This window comes from Cydia splendana, chromosome 24, assembly GCF_910591565.1.
Source record: "Cydia splendana chromosome 24, ilCydSple1.2, whole genome shotgun sequence".
NCBI lineage: Eukaryota > Metazoa > Arthropoda > Insecta > Lepidoptera > Tortricidae > Cydia > Cydia splendana.
This window is the reverse complement of record NC_085983.1, coordinates 8,141,761-8,166,264: the sequence shown is the minus strand read 5'-3', so window position 1 is coordinate 8,166,264 and position 24,504 is coordinate 8,141,761. Positions and strand designations below refer to the sequence as shown.

At 43.8% G+C, this 24,504-nt stretch overlaps 1 protein-coding gene across 1 annotated transcript in view; it reads right to left on the bottom strand.

Moving 5' to 3' along the window:
- Nucleotides 1-24,504, bottom strand: part of LOC134802474 (endoribonuclease Dcr-1-like) — a 75,998-nt gene that overhangs the window by 44,578 nt on the left and 6,916 nt on the right. The window contains exons 6-23 of the mRNA XM_063775152.1: nucleotides 23,674-23,986; nucleotides 21,844-21,984; nucleotides 20,793-20,911; nucleotides 19,406-20,238; nucleotides 18,720-18,841; nucleotides 17,049-17,153; nucleotides 14,118-14,244; nucleotides 12,538-13,070; nucleotides 12,033-12,186; nucleotides 10,181-10,286; nucleotides 9,193-9,287; nucleotides 8,215-8,308; nucleotides 7,013-7,154; nucleotides 4,814-4,930; nucleotides 3,855-3,964; nucleotides 3,279-3,436; nucleotides 1,963-2,046; nucleotides 94-224 (exon numbers count right to left, since the gene is read on the bottom strand). Of these exons, the coding sequence (XP_063631222.1) occupies nucleotides 94-224; nucleotides 1,963-2,046; nucleotides 3,279-3,436; nucleotides 3,855-3,964; nucleotides 4,814-4,930; nucleotides 7,013-7,154; nucleotides 8,215-8,308; nucleotides 9,193-9,287; nucleotides 10,181-10,286; nucleotides 12,033-12,186; nucleotides 12,538-13,070; nucleotides 14,118-14,244; nucleotides 17,049-17,153; nucleotides 18,720-18,841; nucleotides 19,406-20,238; nucleotides 20,793-20,911; nucleotides 21,844-21,984; nucleotides 23,674-23,986 (3,484 nt within the window). The remainder of the gene's footprint in view (nucleotides 1-93; nucleotides 225-1,962; nucleotides 2,047-3,278; nucleotides 3,437-3,854; nucleotides 3,965-4,813; nucleotides 4,931-7,012; nucleotides 7,155-8,214; nucleotides 8,309-9,192; nucleotides 9,288-10,180; nucleotides 10,287-12,032; nucleotides 12,187-12,537; nucleotides 13,071-14,117; nucleotides 14,245-17,048; nucleotides 17,154-18,719; nucleotides 18,842-19,405; nucleotides 20,239-20,792; nucleotides 20,912-21,843; nucleotides 21,985-23,673; nucleotides 23,987-24,504) is intronic.

Below are 24,504 nucleotides of genomic sequence, written 5' to 3'. Positions count from 1 at the left end.
GGTTCAATCTTATCTTTATCTTTGTCATATCTTTATCTTATTTACCTGGGCGTGAGCAGATTGAGCCTGGCACTAGTGTGGTCCACGTCCAACAGAGGCTGGTGCGGCTGTGTGAGTGTGACGCCATATTTGCTTTTGTAATAGTCACGGAAGCTTGTATGTGTGTCCGACGGGAACTCAGAGTCCGGGGTCAGATTGGAGCATATTTCGGCTACTAGGAAGAACTGGAAGAGAAGATTCAGTGATAAGTCTATTACTAACATTGCCTGTTGTCTGTCTCTATTTTTAATCGATTGTTTTTCTTTAAGCTGTATCTTTTACTGAGGTGTGACACAATATGTAAAGAGTATTCTATCTATCTGGGGGTTTTCAGAAAAAATTGTACCTTTAAAAAAAAAAGCCATCAACTTTTGGGTTATTTAGACTCAGAATCACGAGTACTATTGATTGAATGAGACAAAGAAAAAAAGTGTTCCCAGTTTTTCATACAATTTTTGGGTGTCAGTTATGTACCTAACGGTCCATACAAAATTCATGTGAAAGTGCGTTACAAAACTGTCATTTTTTTGGAACACATTTTTATTTTATTTATTTATTTTAAACTTTATTGCACAGTAAAAAATATACAGTGACAAAAGGCGGACTTAATGCTACACGGCATTCTCTACCAGTCAACCTTTAGGCCAAACAGAGAAGCTTTTTGAAGATTTTTGAAAAAAAAGTAATTAGTACACTTTTATGTGAAAATGCCCATCTTTCTTTTTACTTTAAATTCAGGAAACATCCCTATTTAGCTAGGACCCTATACTCTGTATCTTTAGGTGTTTAAATAAAAGTAAACAAATAATTTGTACATTTTCGGGTAGTTATAACATTTATTGGTTAACCAACCAAATACAAAACCGCCTGGATCAGTCACTGAACGACCTGACTTTACCCTACATTTGATCGTGTAATGTTTTCATCTACCATCAACTGGCTTAAGAAACCATTTGAGGGTAGATTTTGTTTACTTTTATTTAAATACCTAAAGATACAGAGTATAGCTAGAAGAATACTACGACTCGGCCATCCTGACTATGCACGTCCTCACCTCCTTAACCTCGACCTACATTATGTTTACTTTTATTTAAATACCTATAGATACTGTCCCCAAATGGTGCAACCATCGTGATGGTACCTGTACTACTCACACACACAGTGGGACAAGTATATGGCTCGTTACGTCACCAGTAGCTAGGATCGACACGTCCGCTCTCACCAACGGCTCTCACTAGCGATGGGCGAGTCGAGTTATCTGATTCGAATAATCCGAATCAACCTACAGATGAGTTGATTCGAATCAAGACTATTCGCAATTCGAATCAACTCGGCCACTAAACTAACTGGTAACTTGGTATCCGATCCGCTAACTCGGCGAATGAATCGCCAATTCGCCAACTCTTCGAGCCGAGTCAACGCTATCACACTGCTACTAAGGCCATTCAAAAATAAACCTTAACTCGGTAGCCCGAAGGTTCTTTTTACAACAACTGCCGCTTGATTCGCCGTCTCAATTCGAGTTGACTGGTACTATGACCATTCAAAAATAAACCTTAATTCCATGGCCCGAAGGTTCTTTTTACAACAACTGCCGCTTGAATCGCCATCCCGAGTCGAGTTCACTGCTAGTATGGCCATTCAAAAATAAACCTTCATTTGGTGCCCTGAAGGTTCTGTTTACAACAACTGCCGCTTGACTCGCCGTCTCAACTCAAGTTTGCGGCTCCGCGGCCGTTGACCTTGTCGCGAACCGTCGAGTCGAGTCAACTCGAATCAGCGGCCGAATCAGTTCGAATGATTCGAATTGAAAAAAAGTGGACTCGTCACATCGCTAGCTCTCACGTGACTGTCGCCCCACCACCCGTGAACCCGAGACTACGTCATCCCTACTATAGCTCAATAGCACAAACACTACAGTACCTGGGGTTGGTCCTGGTTCCGGTACCATGGTGTGACGACCGCCTCTCTGTATTTTTCAGGGTCAAACACGAAGATTTCGCCAGGCTTCAGCAGTGGGTTGTCCATCTTCTTCACTTTTCTCTTGTCTTGGTTTTCTGACTGAAAACAAAAACTATATAATTTTTTGTCCTCTCCAGAGCTGTGTAGTGTGTAGTACAGAAAATACATTTTTTTTAAATATACGGGTAGAAAAAATCTAATATTATACTTTAGTGCCATCCTGTTTCCTCGCCCATACTTCGCCTACCCCGGGCCGTTTTTCTTCGTTCTTCCCTTCTTCTGTCCATAGCAGGCTTCTACAGGAATACCATCTTAATAATATAAATACTTACTTTAGTGTCATCGTCTCTCCTCGCCCATATTTCGCCTTCACCAGGCCGTTTTTCTTCGTTCTTCCCTTCCTCCGTCCATAGCACCGGCTTCTACATGAATACCATCTTAATAATATTAATACTTACTTTAGCGTCATCCTCTGTCCTCGCCTATACTTCGCCTTCTCCGGGCCGTTTTTCTTCATTCTTCCCTTCTTCCGCCCCTATCACCGGCTTCTCTAGCTCAGCGTGTGCTTTCTCTTCCGTGTACTGATATATTTGTTACTAAACTACTGGCTTCTATGTACATGTTTCATAAAAAACAAAAATAATTTAAACGTAATTTTTTACTTTAGTTTCATCCTCCTTCCTCGCCCATACTTCGCCATCCCCAGGCCATTTTTCTTCGTTCTTCCCTTCTTCCGTCCATAGAACGGGTTTCTCTAGCTCAGCGTATGCTTTCTCATACGTGTACTGGTATATTTCTTACTAAACTACTGGCTTCTACAATCTACATGTTTAATAAAAAACAATAATAATTTAAACGTAATTTCTTACTTTAGTGTCATACTCTTTTCTCGCCCATACTTCGCCTTCCCCATGCCGTTTTTCTTCGTTCTTCCCTTCTTTTGTCCATAGCACCGGCTTCTACATAAATACCATCTTAATAATATAAATACTTACTTTGGTATCATCCTCCTTCCTCGCCCATACTTCGCCTTCCCCATCCGTTTTTCTTCGTTCTTCCCTTCTTCCGTCCATAGCACCGGCTTCTACATAAATACAATCTGTAATAATATAAATACTTACTTTAGTATCATCCTCCTTCCTCGCCCATACTTCGCGTTCCCCGGGCCGTTTTTCTTCGTTCTTCCCTTCTTCCGTCCATAGCACCGGCTTCTACATAAATACGATCTTAATAATATAAATACTTACTTTAGTATCATCCTCTTTTCTCGCCCATACTTCGCCTTCCCCGGGCCGTTTCTCTTCATTCTTCCCTTCTTCCGTCCACAGCACCGGTTTCTCCAGCTCAGCGTGCGCCTTCTCTTCCGTGTACTGGTATATTTGCTCCAGAAACTTCCAGTCGATGTCCACTTTAGTGCTGCCGTCTGGGTTGTTTACTGTTACATTTTAATCATATTTTAGATTTTCGGATTTTCAGTGGTACTGATGTATTTTACTGGGGATTTTACTCTTTGACAACAGACGTTATGAGTCACCGAATGTCACTGATGTGAACAAGAAAAAATGGTTTCGCAATTATAAACCATCTTACTACAAAAACGCAAAAAAGATTGTCAAAAATGTACAAAAAAAACTTTCGAATACAATAAAAGGGCGAAGGATTGCGTAGAATAATGTTTTGAAATTAGGGAACGTCCATTAATTACGTGAGAGGTTTTTGAAGATTTTTATGATAAACTTTGAAACAAAAAGATATTATAAAATCGTTTAAGTAGGTCTAAGGCAATAAACATACAAAATAAATCCCACCTCCTCTTTCTAAATCTTGAAGTTTTCATAAAAGTAAATCCGTACCTTTAACAGTGGGCACAACGTAGTAGTTGTTGTGTGTGCAGGCGTCCGGCTCGAGCGTCATGCCGCGGCGGCGCACGCGCAGCACGTCGGCGAACACGAAACGCATGAACCTGCGACGATAGAGAAAAATAACACACCTCGAAAATTTAAAATTGTAAGCTCTTTCATTCTCTTCTTCCTCGCGTTATCGTGCCATTTTGCCACGGCTCATGGGAGCCTGGGTCCGCTTTGACAACTAATCCCAAAAATTGACGTAGGCACTAGTTTTTACGAAAGCGACTGCCATCTGACCTTCCAACCCAGAGGGGAAACTAGACCTTATTGGGATTAGCCCGGTTTCCTCACGATGTTTTCCTTCACCGAAAGGCGACTGGTAAATATCAACTGATATTTCGTACATAAGTTCCGATAAACTCATTGGTACGAGCCGCGGTTTGAGCCCGCGACCTCCGGATTGAAAGTCGCACGCTCTTACCGCTAGGCCACCAGCGTTTTTAGGGTTCCGTACCCAAAGGGTAAAACGGGACCCTATTACTAAGACTTCGCTGTCCGTCCGTCCGTCCGTCCGTCCGTCCGTCCGTCCGTCCGTCCGTCCGTCCGTCCGTCCGTCCGTCTGTCACCAGGCTGTATCTCACGAACCGTGATAGCTAGACAGTTGAAATTTTCACACATGATGTATTTCTGTTGCCGCTATAACAACAAATACTAAAAACAGAATAAAATAAAGATTTAAATGGGGCTCCCATACAACAAACGTGATTTTTGACCAAATTTAAGCAACGTCGGGAGTGGTCAGTACTTGGATGGGTGACCGTTTTTTTTTGCTTTTTTTTTTGTTTTTTTTTTTTATGTGGTACGGAACCCTTCGTGCGCGAGTCCGACTCGCACTTGCCCGATTTTTTTTTTATATTTAAGCTATTTTATTGTTATCCGAAATTAAATGAAACAATGTACAATACCTCGTGATGAGTTCCTTCCTGCGCGGGCTGAGCCTGGTGTCGGCGCGCGCGGCGGGGCCCACGGTCACACGCACCTCGCCAGAACGCGTGTACACCGGGAACGACGGGATTTGCAATCTGCGAAACACGTGCTGATTCTAGTTGCAAGCAAACTTATGTTGCAAGTGTTATGTTAAACGTCAAACCTCTATGAAATTATGACATATTTGTATTTATTAATTCGCTGAATATGGGTTTACAAAGGTGTACAATAACATATTAATTAGTGCAACCATAACCTGCTTGGTGTATCATGCAAAATTTGAAGTCTAATCGCACTAATAACATAAAATTAAGATAAAAATATTAAAAAATAACATGTCACATTAATTATTAACATTATAAAAGTCATGCGATTCATTATTTACATTTCAAATATGAAATAACACTTGCACTGTGTATGCTATAAAAATCGCTGCAGACTTTTCCGCGACAGCCGCCACAGCCTCCTGAGCTTAGTAGCGGGGAGGGGACAGTGGCCTAATCAGGCACTCGTCCTCGCTTCACTTAGGTTTAGGTACTAATATAGTCGTTTAAGTATTTTCTTGTTACTAACAAACTATGGACATTTAGTCGTCTGAAATAAATGCATTTTTTTTTCTTGGTCTAACTCTAGTATACATATTTTGCTCTAGTCACCTGTCCGGTTGTTGTACTCGCATGAGCACACCGCACGCTTGTCTCGCTAGCTGTGGCGCGTGGAGCCGCCTTCCTCTTGTATTATATCGCTCGGGTAGCGCGCACCAGAGGGTGCAAGCTATCCCGCTCACTCTAATATAGAGAGAGTAAACAAACATTCTCTAGTCACCTGTCCGGTTGTTGTACTCGCATGAGCACACCGCACGCTTGTCTCGCTAGCTGTGGCGCGTGGAGCCGCCTTCCTCTTGTATTATATCGTTCGGGTAGCGCGCACCAGAGGGTGCAAGCTATCCCGCTCACTCTAATATAGAGAGAGTAAACAAACATTCTCTAGTCACCTGTCCGGTTGTTGTACTCGCATGAGCACACCGCACGCTTGTCTCGCTAGCTGTGGCGCGTGGAGCCGCCTTCCTCTTGTATTATATCGCTCGGGTAGCGCGCACCAGAGGGTGCAAGCTATCCCGCTCACTCTAATATAGAGAGAGTAAACAAACATTCTCTAGTCACCTGTCCGGTTGTTGTACTCGCATGAGCACACCGCACGCTTGTCTCGCTAGCTGTGGCGCGTGGAGCCGCCTTCCTCTTGTATTATATCGTTCGGGTAGCGCGCACCAGAGGGTGCAAGCTATCCCGCTCACTCTAATATAGAGAGAGTAAACAAACATTCTCTAGTCACCTGTCCGGTTGTTGTACTCGCATGAGCACACCGCACGCTTGTCTTGCTAGCTGTGGCGCGTGGAGCCGCCTTCCTCTTGTATTATATCGTTCGGGTAGCGCGCACCAGAGGGTGCAAGCTATCCCGCTCACTCTAATATAGAGAGAGTAAACAAACATTCTCTAGTCACCTGTCCGGTTGTTGTACTCGCATGAGCACACCGCACGCTTGTCTCGCTAGCTGTGGCGCGTGGAGCCGCCTTCCTCTTGTATTATATCGTTCGGGTAGCGCGCACCAGAGGGTGCAGGCTATCCCACTCACTCTAATATAGAGAGAATAAACAAACATTCTTTAGTCACCTGTCCGGTTGTTGTACTCGCATGAGCACACCGCACGCTTGTCTCGCTAGCTGTGGCGCGTGGAGCCGCCTTCCTCTTGTATTATATCGTTCGGGTAGCGCGCACCAGAGGGTGCAAGCTATCCCGCTCACTCTAATATAGAGAGAGTAAACCAACATTCTCTAGTCACCTGTCCGGTTGTTGTACTCGCATGAGCACACCGCACGCTTGTCTCGCTAGCTGTGGCGCGTGGAGCCGCCTTCCTCTTGTATTATATCGTTCGGGTAGCGCGCACCAGAGGGTGCAAGCTATCCCGCTCACTCTAATATAGAGAGAGTAAACAAACATTCTCTAGTCACCTGTCCGGTTGTTGTACTCGCATGAGCACACCGCACGCTTGTCTCGCTAGCTGTGGCGCGTGGAGCCGCCTTCCTCTTGTATTATATCGTTCGGGTAGCGCGCACCAGAGGGTGCAAGCTATCCCGCTCACTCTAATATAGAGAGAGTAAACAAACATTCTCTAGTCACCTGTCCGGTTGTTGTACTCGCATGAGCACACCGCACGCTTGTCTCGCTAGCTGTGGGGCGTGGAGCCGCCTCCCTCTTGTATTATATCGCTCGGGTAGCGCGCACCAGAGGGTGCAAGCTATCGCGTATAGCACGTTGCTACCTGTAACAAGTGTTCAGAATAATCTGTAACAAAATAAGCGGTGGTGGCCGAGTGGTTCTGACATCCGACTTTCAATCCGGAGGTCGCGGGTTCAAACCCCGGCTCGTACCAATGAGTTTTTCGGAACTTATGTACAGAATATCATTTGATATTTACCACTAGCTTTTCGGTGAAGGAAAACATCGTGAGAAATCTGCATACAGCCGCGAAGAAATTCAAAGGTGTATGTGAAGTCCCCAACCCGCATTGGGCCAGCGTGTGGACTATAGCATTAACCCTCTCGTGCTTGTAAGTAGTGGGACGTATATAGGCTAAATTATTATTAATTATAAATAAGTTTTTGGCAAAAATTTCATTTTTGGTACAAGCTTTTATCGCTGACTGTACTTTTCTTCCCACAGACAACTAATACTGATCGAGACAATTCTAAAAACCCCTAACACAATTAGGTTGCGTTGTTTCATCACAGAGTTCCTATGGCCACCTCCTGTCTCCATCATCAGATCAGCTCGACGGTACCATAATATTGCATTGTCACCCGACATACACACGTATGCAAATTTTCATCTTCATCGGATACCGGGAAGTGGGTCAAATTTAACTTGCAAGATTTGACCTGTACAAACATACATAGTTAGCTACTGTCTTGTCCAATGTCATTGCGTCTCACTCTCTCATTGAGCAAAATGTGAGACGCAATACTAATTGGACAGATGGAATACCACCCTAAGCTAACTCTGGACAGACTTTGCAGTGAAAATATGACGTTCCTATTGGCACTTCCATACTTCTTCACTACATAACCACAGGGCGGACGCGCCATACATCAAAAATCATTTGCGTTTATATGTGTTCCCGGCACGTCTGTACACGCGTCATTGTGTATGTGTGGGTAAGACGCTTTACTGAAAGGACGCCAGAAGTCCGCCAGATTCATGTCGCGGGGCGAGGTAATGCGAGTCGGGGCGGGGCGGGGCGTGGCCGTTCTGTATGATAATACTATTACTTATTCTGTGCCATAACTTTTGAGTGTTGAGAAAATATCGTACTGTAAACTTACTGGTAATTGGCTCTGTGTGTCCGCCTGCCTCTTCTGCCAGCTGTTCGTCCGTCGTGTCCACAATGGGCTCGCAGTTCGTGAAGGCTCTAGCTGTCTGAAATAAGAGGCATTCCTGTAATATCTCAAAGGTATATGTCAATGAGACATAATTTTATACCGAAATTTAGCAATAGGGTGAATCAACCATTTCTAGTCACTAGTTGCCATGGTTACGGTCTCTTGGGTCACTCTTAAAATACTAGTTATTTCGTATTTAAATGAACCAAACTTGATTTTTTTGGTAGTTATAAGGCCTTTCCATAATGGGACATCTACTAAGCACGTTTGTAGAACATGGTACAGCAGCTCTTCTAAGAAACTATGCTACTATTGTCTCCTGGCTGATGGGACAGAATAACAACAAGAAATAGTTGATCGACCCAATAACGGATTATGGATAATATTAGATAACGTCAATACTTTGAAAAAATCTCGTATCTAACACTGCTACTCAAAGTAGAAAGGCAGTAACTCTGTATGCATCCCATAGATTGAGACTACATTTTTTCTTCTGATTGACAGAACAAAATACGAGTTTTTTTTTAAAGTAGCGATATGTATTCTAAAAATATTCATACATCGAATTTGACAGTTGAGATAGAAAGTCGCTGTACGGCTCAATAAATTATGCGGTAACATTGGTTGTCAAAACTTGACATTTGACAATTTTCTGACACAAAACAGATTTCTGACATTTTTGTTTGTTTTTTATTTGTTTTTTTAAGATTCACAAACATATTTTATTCTTCTATAGTATTTTTTAAATCCGAGGGGTACGGTGACAGGTGTCATCTCTATACGATTTATAATTATAATATAAGAATGAGATCTGGCAGCGTTTGAAAAATACTTTACAATCAATAACTTTTTCCTTTCTTTTACACAAATTTGACACAAATCAAAGAATTTTAAGAAAAAACTATGTAAAATAATAGTTACCCTTTTATAATAGTATTGGCGTCTCTTCGTGGTTCCAGGCCTCGCATCGGCCTCGGCGCAAGCTTCTAACTCGCCCGCCTTGAAGTTCTCCTTGCCTAAAGTATAACAACAACATGTTACAAATTAATCAAATCAATATAAAATATAATACAGAGCTGAACTAATACAGCAAAAAATCTTTGTTTTTTTTTTTGTTTTAGCAAAAAATTTATATAATTAATATCGATCACTCCCGATGCTCATGCTCCCGTATTTGACAGCTGAAGTAGATGCGCTGTGCGGCGCCATATATTTTAGTGTAAACGAATTGTCAAACGTCAACTATTAACATTCAGACTAATGGCACCCAGAGTTACCACAAAATGTAGTATGCAGTATATTATTATAACATTTATGACTAGCAACCCGCCCCGGCTTCGTACGGATTAACAAATTATACACCTAAACCTTCCTCAAGAATCACTCTATTGATAGATGAAAACCGCATGAAATCCGTTTAGTCGTTTTGGAGTTTATCGAGAACATACAAAAAGACAGACGGGCGGGGGACTTCGTTTTATAATGGTAGAAGAGCCGACTGCATAATTTTAAACCGACTTGATACCGCTATGAAGTGCTTGGCAGACGCTCTCAAAGGGGTACCGATGGTCATCGGGACCCCTAAACTAACCCAAGCACTTCCGGCAAAAAAAATACTGACAGACTTCGCTTTTCTGGGTCTACATGTAAATTTCTAACTGCTGCCATAACTATTATTTCAGTATCAGATGGGTTAAATCAGCTCCCCTTTTTCGCACCGGAAGTGGCCTTCTTTTTTGTACTTTCGGCAAGTTCCGCCGTGGCAGACTATCGCGGACTTAGCATCACTTTTATGGGAAACCAATGTGCATTTCATCGCGGTATCAAGTCCGTTCGAAATTTTGCAGTCGGCTCTTCTACCATAACGTGTAGTGATAATAGCCAACATGCCGCTATAGCATGTGACTACCTATAGGCATAAGATGATCGTCGAGCTCTCCAGACTTGTGTAGTATCCTACACGCTTGCAACGCCGCCATTCTGCGCGCCAGCACTCGCGTCGGCATTGGGTGACCCTATAACAAGTATAAATATTCATATTTAATTACACAAACGGGTCTACCGCGATATATTCATTGTTTTTACCTTTAATTCCGACGTTTCAGCTGAGTTGCACCAGCTGTGGTCACGGAAAGACTGACGTCCCAACAAATGTCAACGAAATTCAATGTCAATGAAATTATATCGCGGTAGACCCGTTTGTGTAATTAAATATGTGTACAAAACGCGAGAGTTTAAAGTGTTATATAAGTATAAATATTAACATTAATGGCTATGTGAGCTGTATACCTCGCAATAAACTTAAAAATGTTAAAAAAAATAGGGTCTATGGCCTTAAGTAAGTATGTTAGGTCAATGACCGTCATTTTGAACATTTTCCAAAAAACAAAACAACTGAAAAAAACTATTTAACTACAGAACCTGATGTTCACAAAATTTCACGAGAATCGGTTGAGGAATTCGATTTGCAGGGGAAAATATGCCCAAGCCGAAACGGAGACCTTCGCTGACGGTCAACTAAACTGACTACAGTTACTATTTTGTGGAGAGCCTACTTTTTTGGAGTTGGGTTAAAGTAGCCTATTGAATCACCACATCATTCATTAATATCTGCTCAGCAGTTTAGGCACTACGCTAGGACACACGTTACAAGAATTTTGTCAAAATCTTGATGTTTTCCTCTCAATTTGACGACCGGTCTGGCCTAGCGGGTAGTGACTCTGCCTGTGAAGCCGATGGTCCTGGGTTCGAATTCCGGTAAGGGCATTTAGTTGTGTGATGAACACAAATATTTGTTCCCGAGTCATGGGTGTTTTCTATATATACAAGTATGTAACGTCGCCTAGCACCCATAGTACAAGCTTTGCTTAGTTTGGGGCTAAGTTATCGACATTAGCTAGAAGAGGTACATTTTAAAGATAAGTTCGTCTTTATATTATAGCTTATCCATATACTGACCACAATGTATTTGACGGTATGAGGGGGCGAGGCTAATGTAACGATTATAGCGAAATTCACTAATGTAGCGATTATAGCGAAATTCACTAATGTAGCGATTATAGCGATACTGACCACAATGTTGTATTTGACGGGGCAGTTGAGCGGCAGTCGTAGAGTGCACACCCAGGCTGGCTGCACGCCCGTGGCGGTTCGTATGTGGACTCATACGGTGCAGTATAAGGGGGCGAGGCGAATGTAACGATTATAGCGAGTCTCACTAATGTAGCGATTACAGCGATACTGACCACAATGTTGTATTTGACGGGGCAGTTGAGCGGCAGTCGTAGAGTGCACACCCACGCGGGCTGCACGCCCGAGGCGGTTCGTATGTGGACTCGTTCGGTGCGGTATGAGGGGCGAGGCGAATGTAGCGATTATAGCGAGTCTCACTGATGTAGGGATTACAGCGATACTGACCACAATGTTGTATTTGACGGGGCAGTTGAGCGGCAGTCGTAGAGTGCACACCCACGCGGGCTGCACGCCCGAGGCGGTTCGTATGTGGACTCGTTCGGTGCGGTATGAGGGGCGAGGCGAATGTAGCGATTATAGCGAGTCTCACTGATGTAGGGATTACAGCGATACTGACCACAATGTTGTATTTGACGGGGCAGTTGAGCGGCAGTCGTAGAGTGCACACCCACGCGGGCTGCACGCCCGAGGCGGTTCGTATGTGGACTCGTTCGGTGCGGTATGAGGGGCGAGGCGAATGTAGCGATTATAGCGAGTCTCACTGATGTAGGGATTACAGCGATACTGACCACAATGTTGTATTTGACGGGGCAGTTGAGCGGCAGACGTAGAGTGCACACCCACGCGGGCTGCACGCCCGAGGCGGTCCGTATGTGGACTCGCTCAGTGCGGTACGATGGGGCGAGGCGGGTGAATGTGTCGGAGGGCAGTTTGCCGCAGTATCTAAAAAAGATTTGAGATGAGATGAGGAAAAAATCGAAAATAAGGAAATTACTAAGCTAATTATACGGCCAATTATTATTGATTAAAATTTCAAGTAAGTGTAACCGTTAAAACTTTGGGGTCATGGGGGCCAAATGTGCGTCGACTGTACAAAGACTTGTAGGGGCGCCTAATAGAGGCTTCTGGTGACCAGAGGGCTGGCCCCTATTTCGCACAGCGTATTAGTATCGCCATACAGCGAGGAAATACGGCCAGCCTTTTGGGCACCTTGCCTGTTGCAACGCGCATTTTTGAGTTTTGTGTGTTTTCCGAGCAAAACTCGGTTTCCCAGATATTATATAATTAACTTACCTATTTATCAAAGCTATAGCGGAACTAAGATCGACACTAGCTATATCCTCTTTCTTGGCCTCCTCACTACAGCACTCTTTATCGACACCACTCCTCTTTCTATTACACTTGTTACACTCTAAATTCAGTTCACTGTTCCCACTATTCCTCATTTCACTAACTTTCGATTCTACACTATCTTCTGTGGACGTTTCTTTTGAATCAGCATTTGATTCGTCTTCATTATTTTTTATAATATTATCTTCAGTTATTTGACTAATTATCTCTATAGATGTTCCTTTCTTGCTTTTGACTAGATATTCTTCATTTACAGTTTCAATATCTTTACTAGTTATTTCATTATCATATTTATCATTATTTTCATTAATTTTCTTAACTGAATCGTTTTCCTTATCAACATCAACTTCTGTATCTTTTTCTAGGTTGGCTGAGGGAGAGTAGGGAATCACGAGCGCAGTGAAGGCATCTGCGTGATCTTCTTCTTGCTGTGGCGGCTCGTCCTGGATACCGCAGCCGCATTTGCGGCTTATGATCTAGAAAATAATCTTAAATAAAATCTAAGACTTTTTAAGGGTTACATTCTTACTAATATCAAAGGGAATTTAGTATAGACATAGAGTAATTTAAGTAAAGAGTGGTAACTCGATACATCAGTTTTCTCACCAAAACGCGCGTTATTTCGTAGTCTATGCGTTTTGGTAAGAAAACTGATGTATGCAGTTATTACTCTTTCTTTACTTATATTACTCTATGGTATAGAGGCGGATTGTCAAAGTAATTTTTGTAGCCACAGTAAATTTACGGCCACCTTTCGCCCGCCTGTCAAAACTTTTAGAACCATCGCTCGAAAAGATGGCATGCTCGTGTAGATGGCGACACTTTTTTGACATTTAACAAATTTAACATATATCAGAGAACGAACAAGGATCAAAGTCAAATGGAGTTTCAATAAGTTTTGGTAGGCAGGCAAAAGATGGCAGTAAATTTCCTGTGGCTACAAAAATTACTTTGACAATCCGCCTCTAGATCAAGCTGAGTTGCACCAGCTGTGTCAGTCTTTCCGTGACCACAGCTGGTGCAACTCAGCTGAAACGTCGGAATTTAAGGTAAAAACAATGAAATTATATCGCAGTAGACACGTTTGTGTAATTAAATATTTATTATATTTATTTTCACCACACCAGCTCGGAAAGGATTACTTTACACTTCAAAAACGGATAGCAAATTTGCATTTTATTCACATGTGAGGCAAAGTAATCAAATGCAAATTTTGAGTTATTTTCTTATGTTTGCTGGTAGAATTGACTTTTAAATGATGATTTTGGATGATAAATATTTAAAAACATACATTTGGATTTGATGTTGTTTGATATTTTACATTTAATATTTGCTTCGAGTCGGTGCAGTGAAAAATTTTGTTTTTCACTCGGGGGCAAATTTTGTTTAACCCTCGTGCTTTGAAACCCTCGATTCCATTGAGCGGTTAAACAACAACTTTGCCCCCTTGTAAAACAAATAACTATTATTTTATGTCATTTTGGATAAGGAATCCTATACGAGTAAAGCGCTTCATCTACTACCTGGTCCAGCTCCCGGTAGACTGCGACGTGTCGGAGCAGATCCTGCGCGAGCCCGGCGCGCGCCAGCAGCGCGCACGAGGCGCGCGGCGCGCGCGCGCGGCCGCGGCACAGCCCGTGGGAACGATACCTGTACAAAAATATTGCTGAAATAAGACCAGTCCAAGTGGGCAGTGACCCTGCCTATGAAGCCGATGGCCCCGGGTTCAAATCCCGGTAAGGGCATTTATTTGTGTGATGAGCACAGATTTCTTGAGTCAAGTTTGTTTTCAATGTATTTATATATTATATATGTCGTTGTCTGAGTACCCACAACACAGCCTTCTTCAGCTTACTGTGTGGCTTAGGCAATTTGTGTAAAAACTGTTCTATTTTGTTTTTATTTGAAACGTTAAAACGTAATTTTATTATTTTACAAAACTATTTTTTATATGGATGAATTTTTAAGTGGAAACAACTTGTCAATGCGTTTAGCCCCAACCAAAATTTTGTAGTTTTTTATAGATTTAAGAGAAAGGGTTGAAATTGAAACAACAAGTCGACAACTAGGTATATTTAAAAACTCACGAGGCCGGCACGTCCCACCGTAGCACGAGACTGCACCGCGGCAGGTCGATGACCGACAGCTGACGTAGCCAGCAGCAGTATACAGTGCAGTTATATTAGTAAAGTACTCACGAGGCCGGCACGTCCCACCGTAGCACGAGATTGCACCGCGGCAGGTCGATGCCCGACAGCTGACGTAGCCGGCAGCAGTATACAGTGCAGTTATATTAGTAAAGTACTCACGAGGCCGGCACGTCCCACCGTAGCACGAGATTGCACCGCGGCAGGTCGATGCCCGACAGCTGACGTAGCCGGCAGCAGTATACAGTGCAGTTATATTAGTAAAGTACTCACGAGGCCGGCACGTCCCACCGTAGCACGAGATTGCACCGCGGCAGGTCGATGCCCGACAGCTGACGTAGCCAGCAGCAGTATACAGTGCAGTTATGTTAGTGAAGTACCCACGAGGCCGGCACGTCCCACCGTAGCACGAGATTGCACCGCGGCAGGTCAATGCCCGACAGCTGACGTAGCCAGCAGCAGTATACAGTGCAGTTATGTTAGTGAAGTACTCACGAGGCCGGCACGTCCCACCGTAGCACGAGATTGCACCGCGGCAGGTCAATGCCCGACAGCTGACGTAGCCAGCAGCAGTATACAGTGCAGTTATGTTAGTGAAGTACTCACGAGGCCGGCACGTCCCACCGTAGCACGAGATTGCACCGCGGCAGGTCAATGCCCGACAGCTGACGTAGCCAGCAGCAGTATACAGTGCAGTTATATTAGTAAAGTACTCACGAGGCCGGCACGTCCCACCGTAGCACGAGATTGCACCGCGGCAGGTCAATGCCCGACAGCTGACGTAGCCAGCAGCAGTATACAGTGCAGTTATGTTAGTGAAGTACTCACGAGGCCGGCACGTCCCACCGTAGCACGAGATTGCACCGCGGCAGGTCAATGCCCGACAGCTGACGTAGCCAGCAGCAGTATACAGTGCAGTTATGTTAGTGAAGTACTCACGAGGCCGGCACGTCCCACCGTAGCACGAGATTGCACCGCGGCAGGTCAATGCCCGACAGCTGACGTAGCCAGCAGCAGTATACAGTGCAGTTATGTTAGTGAAGTACTCACGAGGCCGGCACGTCCCACCGTAGCACGAGATTGCACCGCGGCAGGTCAATGCCCGACAGCTGACGTAGCCAGCAGCAGTATACAGTGCAGTTATGTTAGTGAAGTACTCACGAGGCCGGCACGTCCCACCGTAGCACGAGATTGCACCGCGGCAGGTCTATGCCCGACAGCTGACGTAGCCAGCAGCAGTATACAGTGCAGTTATATTAGTAAAGTACTCACGAGGCCGGCACGTCCCACCGTAGCACGAGATTGCACCGCGGCAGGTCAATGCCCGACAGCTGACGTAGCCAGCAGCAGTATACAGTGCAGTTATGTTAGTGAAGTACTCACGAGGCCGGCACGTCCCACCGTAGCACGAGATTGCACCGCGGCAGGTCAATGCCCGACAGCTGACGTAGCCAGCAGCAGTATACAGTGCAGTTATATTAGTAAAGTACTCACGAGGCCGGCACGTCCCACCGTAGCACGAGATTGCACCGCGGCAGGTCGATGACCGACCCTACCCACTAAACCCACTCCGGCGTTTCACCCTCTTTGCCGTTCGTGAGGGCGCACTGGGATCGAGGTCATTCCACCACGGCGCCCTCCGGCAGCCCCGGCTTATCGCCAGGGCACCCTCACAATGCAGGGGGGGATCAGAAACGCTTGATCCCCACCCCTACGACGTGTGTGGGGCCGATGCGATGCGATGCGGGTTCGGTACCCACTGGCCCCACTAGGGCTCGAGGCGAGCATACGCTCCTCGCCTTCGACCCTGCCGCCTGCGTCGGAGAGGAAGCGCGTCAGCAGCCGCTTCTCGCTCCCTCTCCGCCTCCTCCTTCTGCGACATAACTTCTTCGCAGAAGGAGGCCACCGCTTTCCATTTCCTCTCGCTACCCAGCATCACCGCTATTATGCTGTGTAGCGAGAGGTCCGCCACCCCCGTCGCTGCCCTGAGGGAAGCTCTTTCCACGGCCCAGCGATTACACTCTTCCAGAGTGTGCTGAGCCGTATCATCCGCCGCGCCACATTCGTGGCACTGAGGCCCCGGCTCCCTCTGTATTTTGGGCCAAATTCTCCCCCCCTCTCGCTAAGAGAGGGATAAGGAGCGGCGAGTCCCACACACTGTGCGTAAATGCATTCCCACTCCGTCAAAAAAAAAAAAAAAAAAAAAAAAAAAAAAAAAAAAAAAAAAAAAAAAAAAAAAGGTCGATGACCGACAGCTGACGTAGCCAGCAGCAGTATACAGTGCAGTTATGTTAGTGAAGTACTCACGAGGCCGGCACGTCCCACCGTAGCACGAGATTGCACCGCGGCAGGTCAATGCCCTCCTCTAGAGCTGACGTCGCCAGCAGCAGGTTACAGTCGTGCATACGAAACCTGAGAAATATAAAAGCTTTTTTAAATCACCATACTTTGGTTTTGCAATTACGCGAAACTCTGCGTAGGAGGCTCCACTGCCACTACCCAACACAATCTGGGGGCCTACCGCGAAAAAAAAACGAAGTTTCGTTATCTAACCTCTCTATCACTCTTGCATATTCCGAGCGCTAACGAGGCAGATAACTAAATTAAACTGCCTTGATGCATCAATGTCATATTTTATTGTCTGTGAAAACTTGTCAAACAAACAGTTGAAGGCACAGTATGTATAAGTTACTCTATGGTTTACTAGCTAGCTTAGTGCTGCACTCTGGCGGCAGAACATTGCAGTAATACCCCCTATTTAGTGAGCGGAATGGGACGAATCTCGATCCGAATCACACACAAGTAAAAAACCAGACAAGTGCGAGTCGGACTCGCCCACCGAGGGTTCCGTACTTTTTAGTATTTGTTGTTACAAATCCGGTTTTTTACTTGTATGTGATTCGGCAACAGAAAAACATCATCTGTGAAAATTTCAACTGTGAGACACCGTGAGATACAGCCTGGTGACAGACGGACGGACGGACAGCGGAGTCTTAGTAATAGGGTCCCGTTTTACCCTTTGGGTACGGAACCCTAAAAAGTATTGTGAAACAACTGAAGTTAAAATTTGCTGATAGTTGAATGCCTAGCAACAGTAGCAACACGTTTAGGTGCCCCTCTACGGATGAATAACTCACGTACGTCGCGACGCTAAAACACCGGGAAGGGGCCTTTTTAGGGTTCCGTACCCAAAGGGTAAAAACGGGACCCTATTACTAAGACTCCGCTGTCCGTCCGTCCGTCTGTCACCAGGCTGTACTCGTATCTCATGAACCGTGATAGCTAGACAGTTGAAATGTTCACAGATTATGTATTTCTGTTGCCGCTATAACAACAAATACTAAAAAGTACGGAACCCTCGGTGGGCGAGTCCGACTCGCACTTGTCCGGTTTTTTTTTGTGATTTGATTTCATGATATATTCCAATAGGAAACTAACTTCGCTCGGACAGGCGTGGCTGGCGTGGCTCAATTCGCGATTTCGTCGCGTCGCTATATACAAGTACATGCGGTCCACACCAATTTTGGTGTCTAGCCATAGTGGTTGCCGCGCACCGCTACAGAACGGACGCCTGCTCGCGCTTGCGCCACCTGGCGGTGATATCTATCGTAATAGACGCGTTTTGTTAGAGAGTGAATCTTCTGAACCTAGTACTATTATTTATTCTGTGGCTCAGTGTAAATAATTAAAAAGTAAGTGTGTGATAAAGGAGTCAATTTCGGTCCAGCTCACCACTGAAATAAGCAACTATACACGCCCTATAGTGTGAACTCTATATAGCGTCACTCAAGGGACCGGACATTTTTTGACGTTATAGAGAGCTTTCGTTAAATAGAAAGAAATTAATATTATAGTGAACCAACTAGAGCCAAAAATGTCGACGTCATAGGGAGTCAAACGTTATATCGAGTGACGTTATATGGAGTTTACACTGTATATGTAATCTAATCTAATCTAAAATTAATCAAATATACTTACTTTTTCAGCGCGTCCTCGCGTGCACGTGCATGTCTCCTCAGCTCCGCGGTATCCGCGGCGCCACCGCACGCTACATACTGCGCGTTCACACCGGACAGACGGGGTTCGAACCGGGACAAATCCTGCAATACAATTAACTTGTTAGTAAGTTACACATTCGCAGTTGTATGGTTTGTCCCTCTGTAATTTATTTAAATAAGCTCCGCGGTGCCACGGCACTGCTAAAAGCAACATACTGCGCGCTTCACCGGACAGACGGGGTCGAACCGAGATAGATCCTGCAATACATGCTCTAAAAAGTTACAATGAACTTGTTGGTGACACATTCGCAGTGGTATGGTTTGTCTCTAGTGTGAGTTTGTTAAATTAGCAATTCTTACGAATTATTTTGTATTTATTTTACAGAGATAAGTTTCAGAGGCCTCCGGTTTACCAAACAGACACTTTGTATCTCAATGTATGAGCTAGAAGGTCGTGTATACATATTGTTGGCACTTCGTCCGTGTCGATATTATACCTTGACTGTACACATTGACCACAGCTGGTGTAAATTAGCTGAAACGTCGGAATTTAAGGTAAAATAATGAAATTATCGCGGTAGACCCGTTTGTGTAATTAGATATGTGTATAAAACGCGAGAGTTTAAAGTGTTATATTATACACAGTAAAAAACCTGCAGTACTCACCACAACAACGAGGAACATAATCTTCGCCATAATAGGTTCATTCATGAACACGATCCCACACAACGCATCAGGGTTCATCTGAGCCTGCTGGTTCCGTACCACGTTCCTCTGGACCCTGCCCCGACCCCGGATCCTGTGTATCCGCCTAGGGAACAGGAGCGACCGGGGGTCCGTAAGATCCATTCCAGTTTTAACTTCAATTGTATCAGTTTTTGTGTTAGATTCTTTGTTTACATCAAGTTTATTCAAATCTATACTTAAATCGTGTATTTCTTTTAAGTTAGCCTCGTAAGTGTTAACTTTATCCTCTATTTTATTGCTTAGTGCTACAAAATCGCATTCTTCTATATCGTCTAACATTTTTTTCGTTAATTTTTTACTATCATTCTCTTTTTCTACGTCAATTTCATTAGTATTTTTTTTATTATCATTCCGCTTTTCTTCGTCTTCATTACTATTTATAGTGGTGTAGCCATTTAAAGTAATTTTATCATTAATATCATCTTTAGTCACATTATCTGTGTTTTCACTTTGATTGTCATCATTATTTTTATCAGTTATGGCTTTTTCATCAGTTTTATCATTTTCACCGTCATTATTTTCAAATTGAGCTAATATTTCAATAAATCTGAGTACTTTTGGTGTGGAAAAAGTAGTAATTCTTTCTAATTCAGAGTATTTAGAGAACATTAGATCAGCGTAGCACCGGATTTTAACTAATACTGTAGTACATAGACAGAGTAGCAGGAAATGCCTTTCGTATGGAACTTTGATTTTGAGTTTTTCTAATTTAGTTAGCAGGGAAAATGCCGCTTTGTCGGCGCCGTATGGACCTGTAAAAAAAAATTAACTTGACCGCGTGTTGTCTGCTTTTATAAATTTTTAAACAATTGTTTTTCCTGCAGCTATTTATTTAACTGAGGTGTGTGTGTGTTCGAAATATAAGTTACACTATAGTATTTTTCACACACGAAGGCTTTTATATTATTTTTAAAACACGAAGAGAACTTTGGGAAGTTTGGCGTTTTAAGGTTATACATTGTATGGAGATGACACCAGTCACCGTTGACTGGTGTCATCTCCATACAATCTCCATACAACCTTAAAACGCCAAACTTCCCAAAGTTCTCTTCGTGTTTTAAAAATAATATAAAAGCCTTACGCTTAAAAAAACTTGCGTAATAATTGAAGCATAGTTTTTTTTGTACATAGTGTTCGTTTGTCTATCATGTTTTATTTAATTTACTCTCAATTGCTCAAAGGTTGACAGGAAGAGATTCCTTATAGGGATAAGTTCGCCTTTGTACATAATATATATTTTGTTTCATTGTAATCTAACCTGTCTTATGTACAATAAACTGTTTACATACATACATACAAAACTTACCCAGCTCGTCCAAAACGTAGTGAAACTGCTTGAATATCAGCTTAGGGTCAATTGTCGGGTTCGGGATATTCATAAACTCCTCATATAAATCCTCGCCATAGATTTCCGTGGGATCGTACCTGTCAAGAAATAATCTCTTTTGAAAACAAAGTTGCCACACTGGGTACAAACCATATAACTGCGAAATGTGTAACCAATGGCGAATTTATGAGTAAATACACTATTGTACAAACATGGCTTACGATAACGGTGCACATAATACTCTGACAGTTATCCCTTCCCATAAAAATACCCCCCAGATTTGAATTACCCAATACACAATTTCCCGCTATTAAAAAAGTTATAGGTCAAGAAAAGTTATGATAGGATAAAATAAAATTCTATACGTCTAACCTCTTGCGCGGCATTACAATATTTGGCGTTGTCAAACTATGCTGTACAGATGAGTTGCTCGCGGCACAAAAGCCGTGGGATGTTTAATCCCTATTCAGACCTCTATATGGAGCGTGCATGAACAGGGTAGGGGGCAGCACAAGTGACCCCTATTAATTGGCGCGAAACGGACATATCAAGCTTAAGTTTCCAATTTATGCCACAAGATGGCAGAACCTATAACGAGCAAGGTAGCGTGCGTGAACTGTAGGGGGCAGCACCTGCTTAACGTGAAGTGTCAATGTCAAGTTTATGTTTCCGATTTAGGCCACAAGATGGCAGATCCTCCAACGCGCACGGTGCCTATAGTTATTCTAGAATTTCTAGATCATTGCTGATGCCCTGGCTACAGAATAAATAATAGTACCGTACACAAAGGAAACTTCCTACAAAACCGAAGTTTGACAGCGGTTCAGGGTCGAATCATGCTGTCCCTTTCTAATATATGGCACTGTCCCTTCCGACTATTTATGGTTGTCAATATTCAAGCCATTATCTTATCTGTGGTCGTGCACGCAAAGGGACGTCAAGTTGTGTCAACTCTAATAATTGCTCGGAGCAATGCTGAGCCGAACGGAGCCGAGTTTGCCTGCGGGGAGGAGTTTCACACTAGGCTTACCTGTGCTCCTCTAAGAACTCTGTCACATTGTCCAAGGCGTTTCTCATGAATGTCTCCAACTCCTCATAGTCGGCGCAGACGGGCCGGCTTACGGCGTATTCCACTATCAGCTCTTTGGGCTTACAGGGGGCGCCAGTGAACCTATAACAAAAGTAAAATTAAGCTTAGAATAAATTTAAAAGTGGAAAAATTACTTTCTTGGGTGAGACTTGCACTCACAGCCTCTGGATCGATACTCCAGCGCTCTGCTACCAAGACCTCATCCATAGCCAGCAAATCTTCCCACCATATGGGTCAAGGGGACCCTAGCGACATCTACCGTAAGAGTGTTTCACTTCTTAAACGGCAACCGGGATTCCAAGTCATATTAGAGACATTAATTTTTCCAATTTTAATTCTAAACTTAATAGCATCGTTAGCAGACGTTCCTGCTTGTTAAAAATTTAAAGTAAAATTAGTTGTTCTATCCTAATATTATCCATTCTTTTGCCGTCCAAGCTAGTCGTCTTTGGAGTTTACTCCGTTTAAATATCAGATAAGTCATTAAAGTAAACAATCCGAACTTAAATTGACTGATTATCATTGATTGTGACTATTGTGTCATGCAATATCTACTATGATTTTAGTAGTTTTGAAGAAATTATCAGGTTATTGTCATTTCCGGTTTTTATCCCTATTAACCCCGGTTGACGGTAACAAATTATTTAACTAAGAAGATGTTATAGTGATAGGATCAACAAGATGATGGCACAGGCAAATATTTATTCAATTTAAGCTTTAATTATAACGATAAATAGATAGAAGATTACTAGGGATGTACCGACTAGTCGCCGACTAGTCGGGAAAGTCGACTATCCGGCCACATTTGTAGTCGGCGATTAGTCGGCGACTAGTCGGCAAAAATGGCCGATTAGTCGGCACTTTATTAGTGAAAGAAAAACAGAAAAAAAAGAAATCAGCAGTCAATATTTACCATATGTTTTATGTCTATTTTACTAAAATACTTATTCAGGCTGCAAACGAAAACTATTTTCCATATAATTGACCGTTTGATCGTTATCGTATGTTGGTGAGCTGGTGTTTTCCTCTACAGGTCGAACTCAACTGATTCTCGTGTAATTTCATGGGCAAGTTCGATAATAAAATAATTTTATTATTTTTAATTTTTTGTTTTTTTTTATGGTGGAGCCATGGGGAACTATTAATGTTATTGCAAAATTTTGAGACTTAGACAGGGCACGTTGCTCGTAAAGACGCTGACCACAGGGGATAGATTCGTAACTGGCGACTACGTACGGGCCTTGAAAATACTCCTACAAGCTGTAGGTACTGACGGTCTGCTCAGGATCGCAAAATAAAAGAAGGACAGAAATTGAACGAGGATTCTTGTGATTAAGGTCTTTGAACCTGTAGAGAACACCTTTTAGTCAAGCTAATATGATGAATAGCGCAATCAAAGGAGCAAAACTATTGTTTTTCACCAGAACTTATACGAAACTAATGATCTGGCCGACTAGCCGACTAGTCGGCCGACTAATCGGCCATTCGAGCGCCGATTAGTCGGCTAGTCGGCCAAATCAATAGTCGGTACATCACTAAAGATTACACATGATCAATTGATCACACGGTCGATAAACCATACACCTGCGAAGCATGTTGACAAGTATAAAACTATACCTTTTTCCGCCGTCCATATCATCAGCCAGATCCACCTGGCTGCACAGCCTCTCCTCCAGCCTCCTGATGTTCCACTCGAGCTCGCTCTACATCTCGACATCGTCGCGACAAACCATACAACTGCGAAACATGTTGACAAGTATAAAAACATACCTTTTCCCGCCGTCCACATCCTCAGCCAGATCCATCTGGCTGCACAGCCTCTCCTCCAGCCTCCCGATGTTCCACTCGAGCTTGCTGTACATCTCTACATCTTCGCCACAAACCATACACCTGCGAATCATGTTAACAAAAACGAAAACGTACCTTTTTCCACCGTCCATGTCCTCAGCCAGATCCATCTGGCTACAGAGCCTCTCCTCCAGCCTCCTGATGTTCCACTCCAACTTGCAGTACATCTCGAAGTCGTCCACGTTGTCACAAACACCGAACTCTTGTAGGCTGCCTTCGGTGACTTGTTTGGCACCTGTTTGAAAAAATTACAACATAATATATATCACAATATAGGTTCTTATAGATTGATATACTTTTGAATAATATTGCATACATAATAATATACATAATAAGGGCAGGGGGCAGCTTGTGGCGAGCTGTTGGGGAGTAACGACCCCACGGACCCGAGTGCTCCCGAGAGTCGGTCAGGGTCTCCGTCTCCGGCGTGTCTTCGTCGGTCGGAGTGGACCCCAAGGGGACCCGCAGGACTCTCAGCTCTGGTTTGCCTTCATTGGCCGTCCAGAGAGGAGTCGCTAGAGCTATATATATGCTCCAGGGGTGGAAGTGAAAGATGCATAAGACGCGAGTTGGCACAGTGGCTGGTAACAGCCACTGGGTAGAAAGCGGCGCACACCTCTCGACACCCCTGAGCCGCTCACACCGATGTTGCTCCTGGTCGTCTTTACGACGGCAGTTTCAGGGGCCCATCTAGTCAGCGGCGAGTCACCGCCTGCCTCGATGACGGTGTTAACATTGTTATGGCAGGTGTCC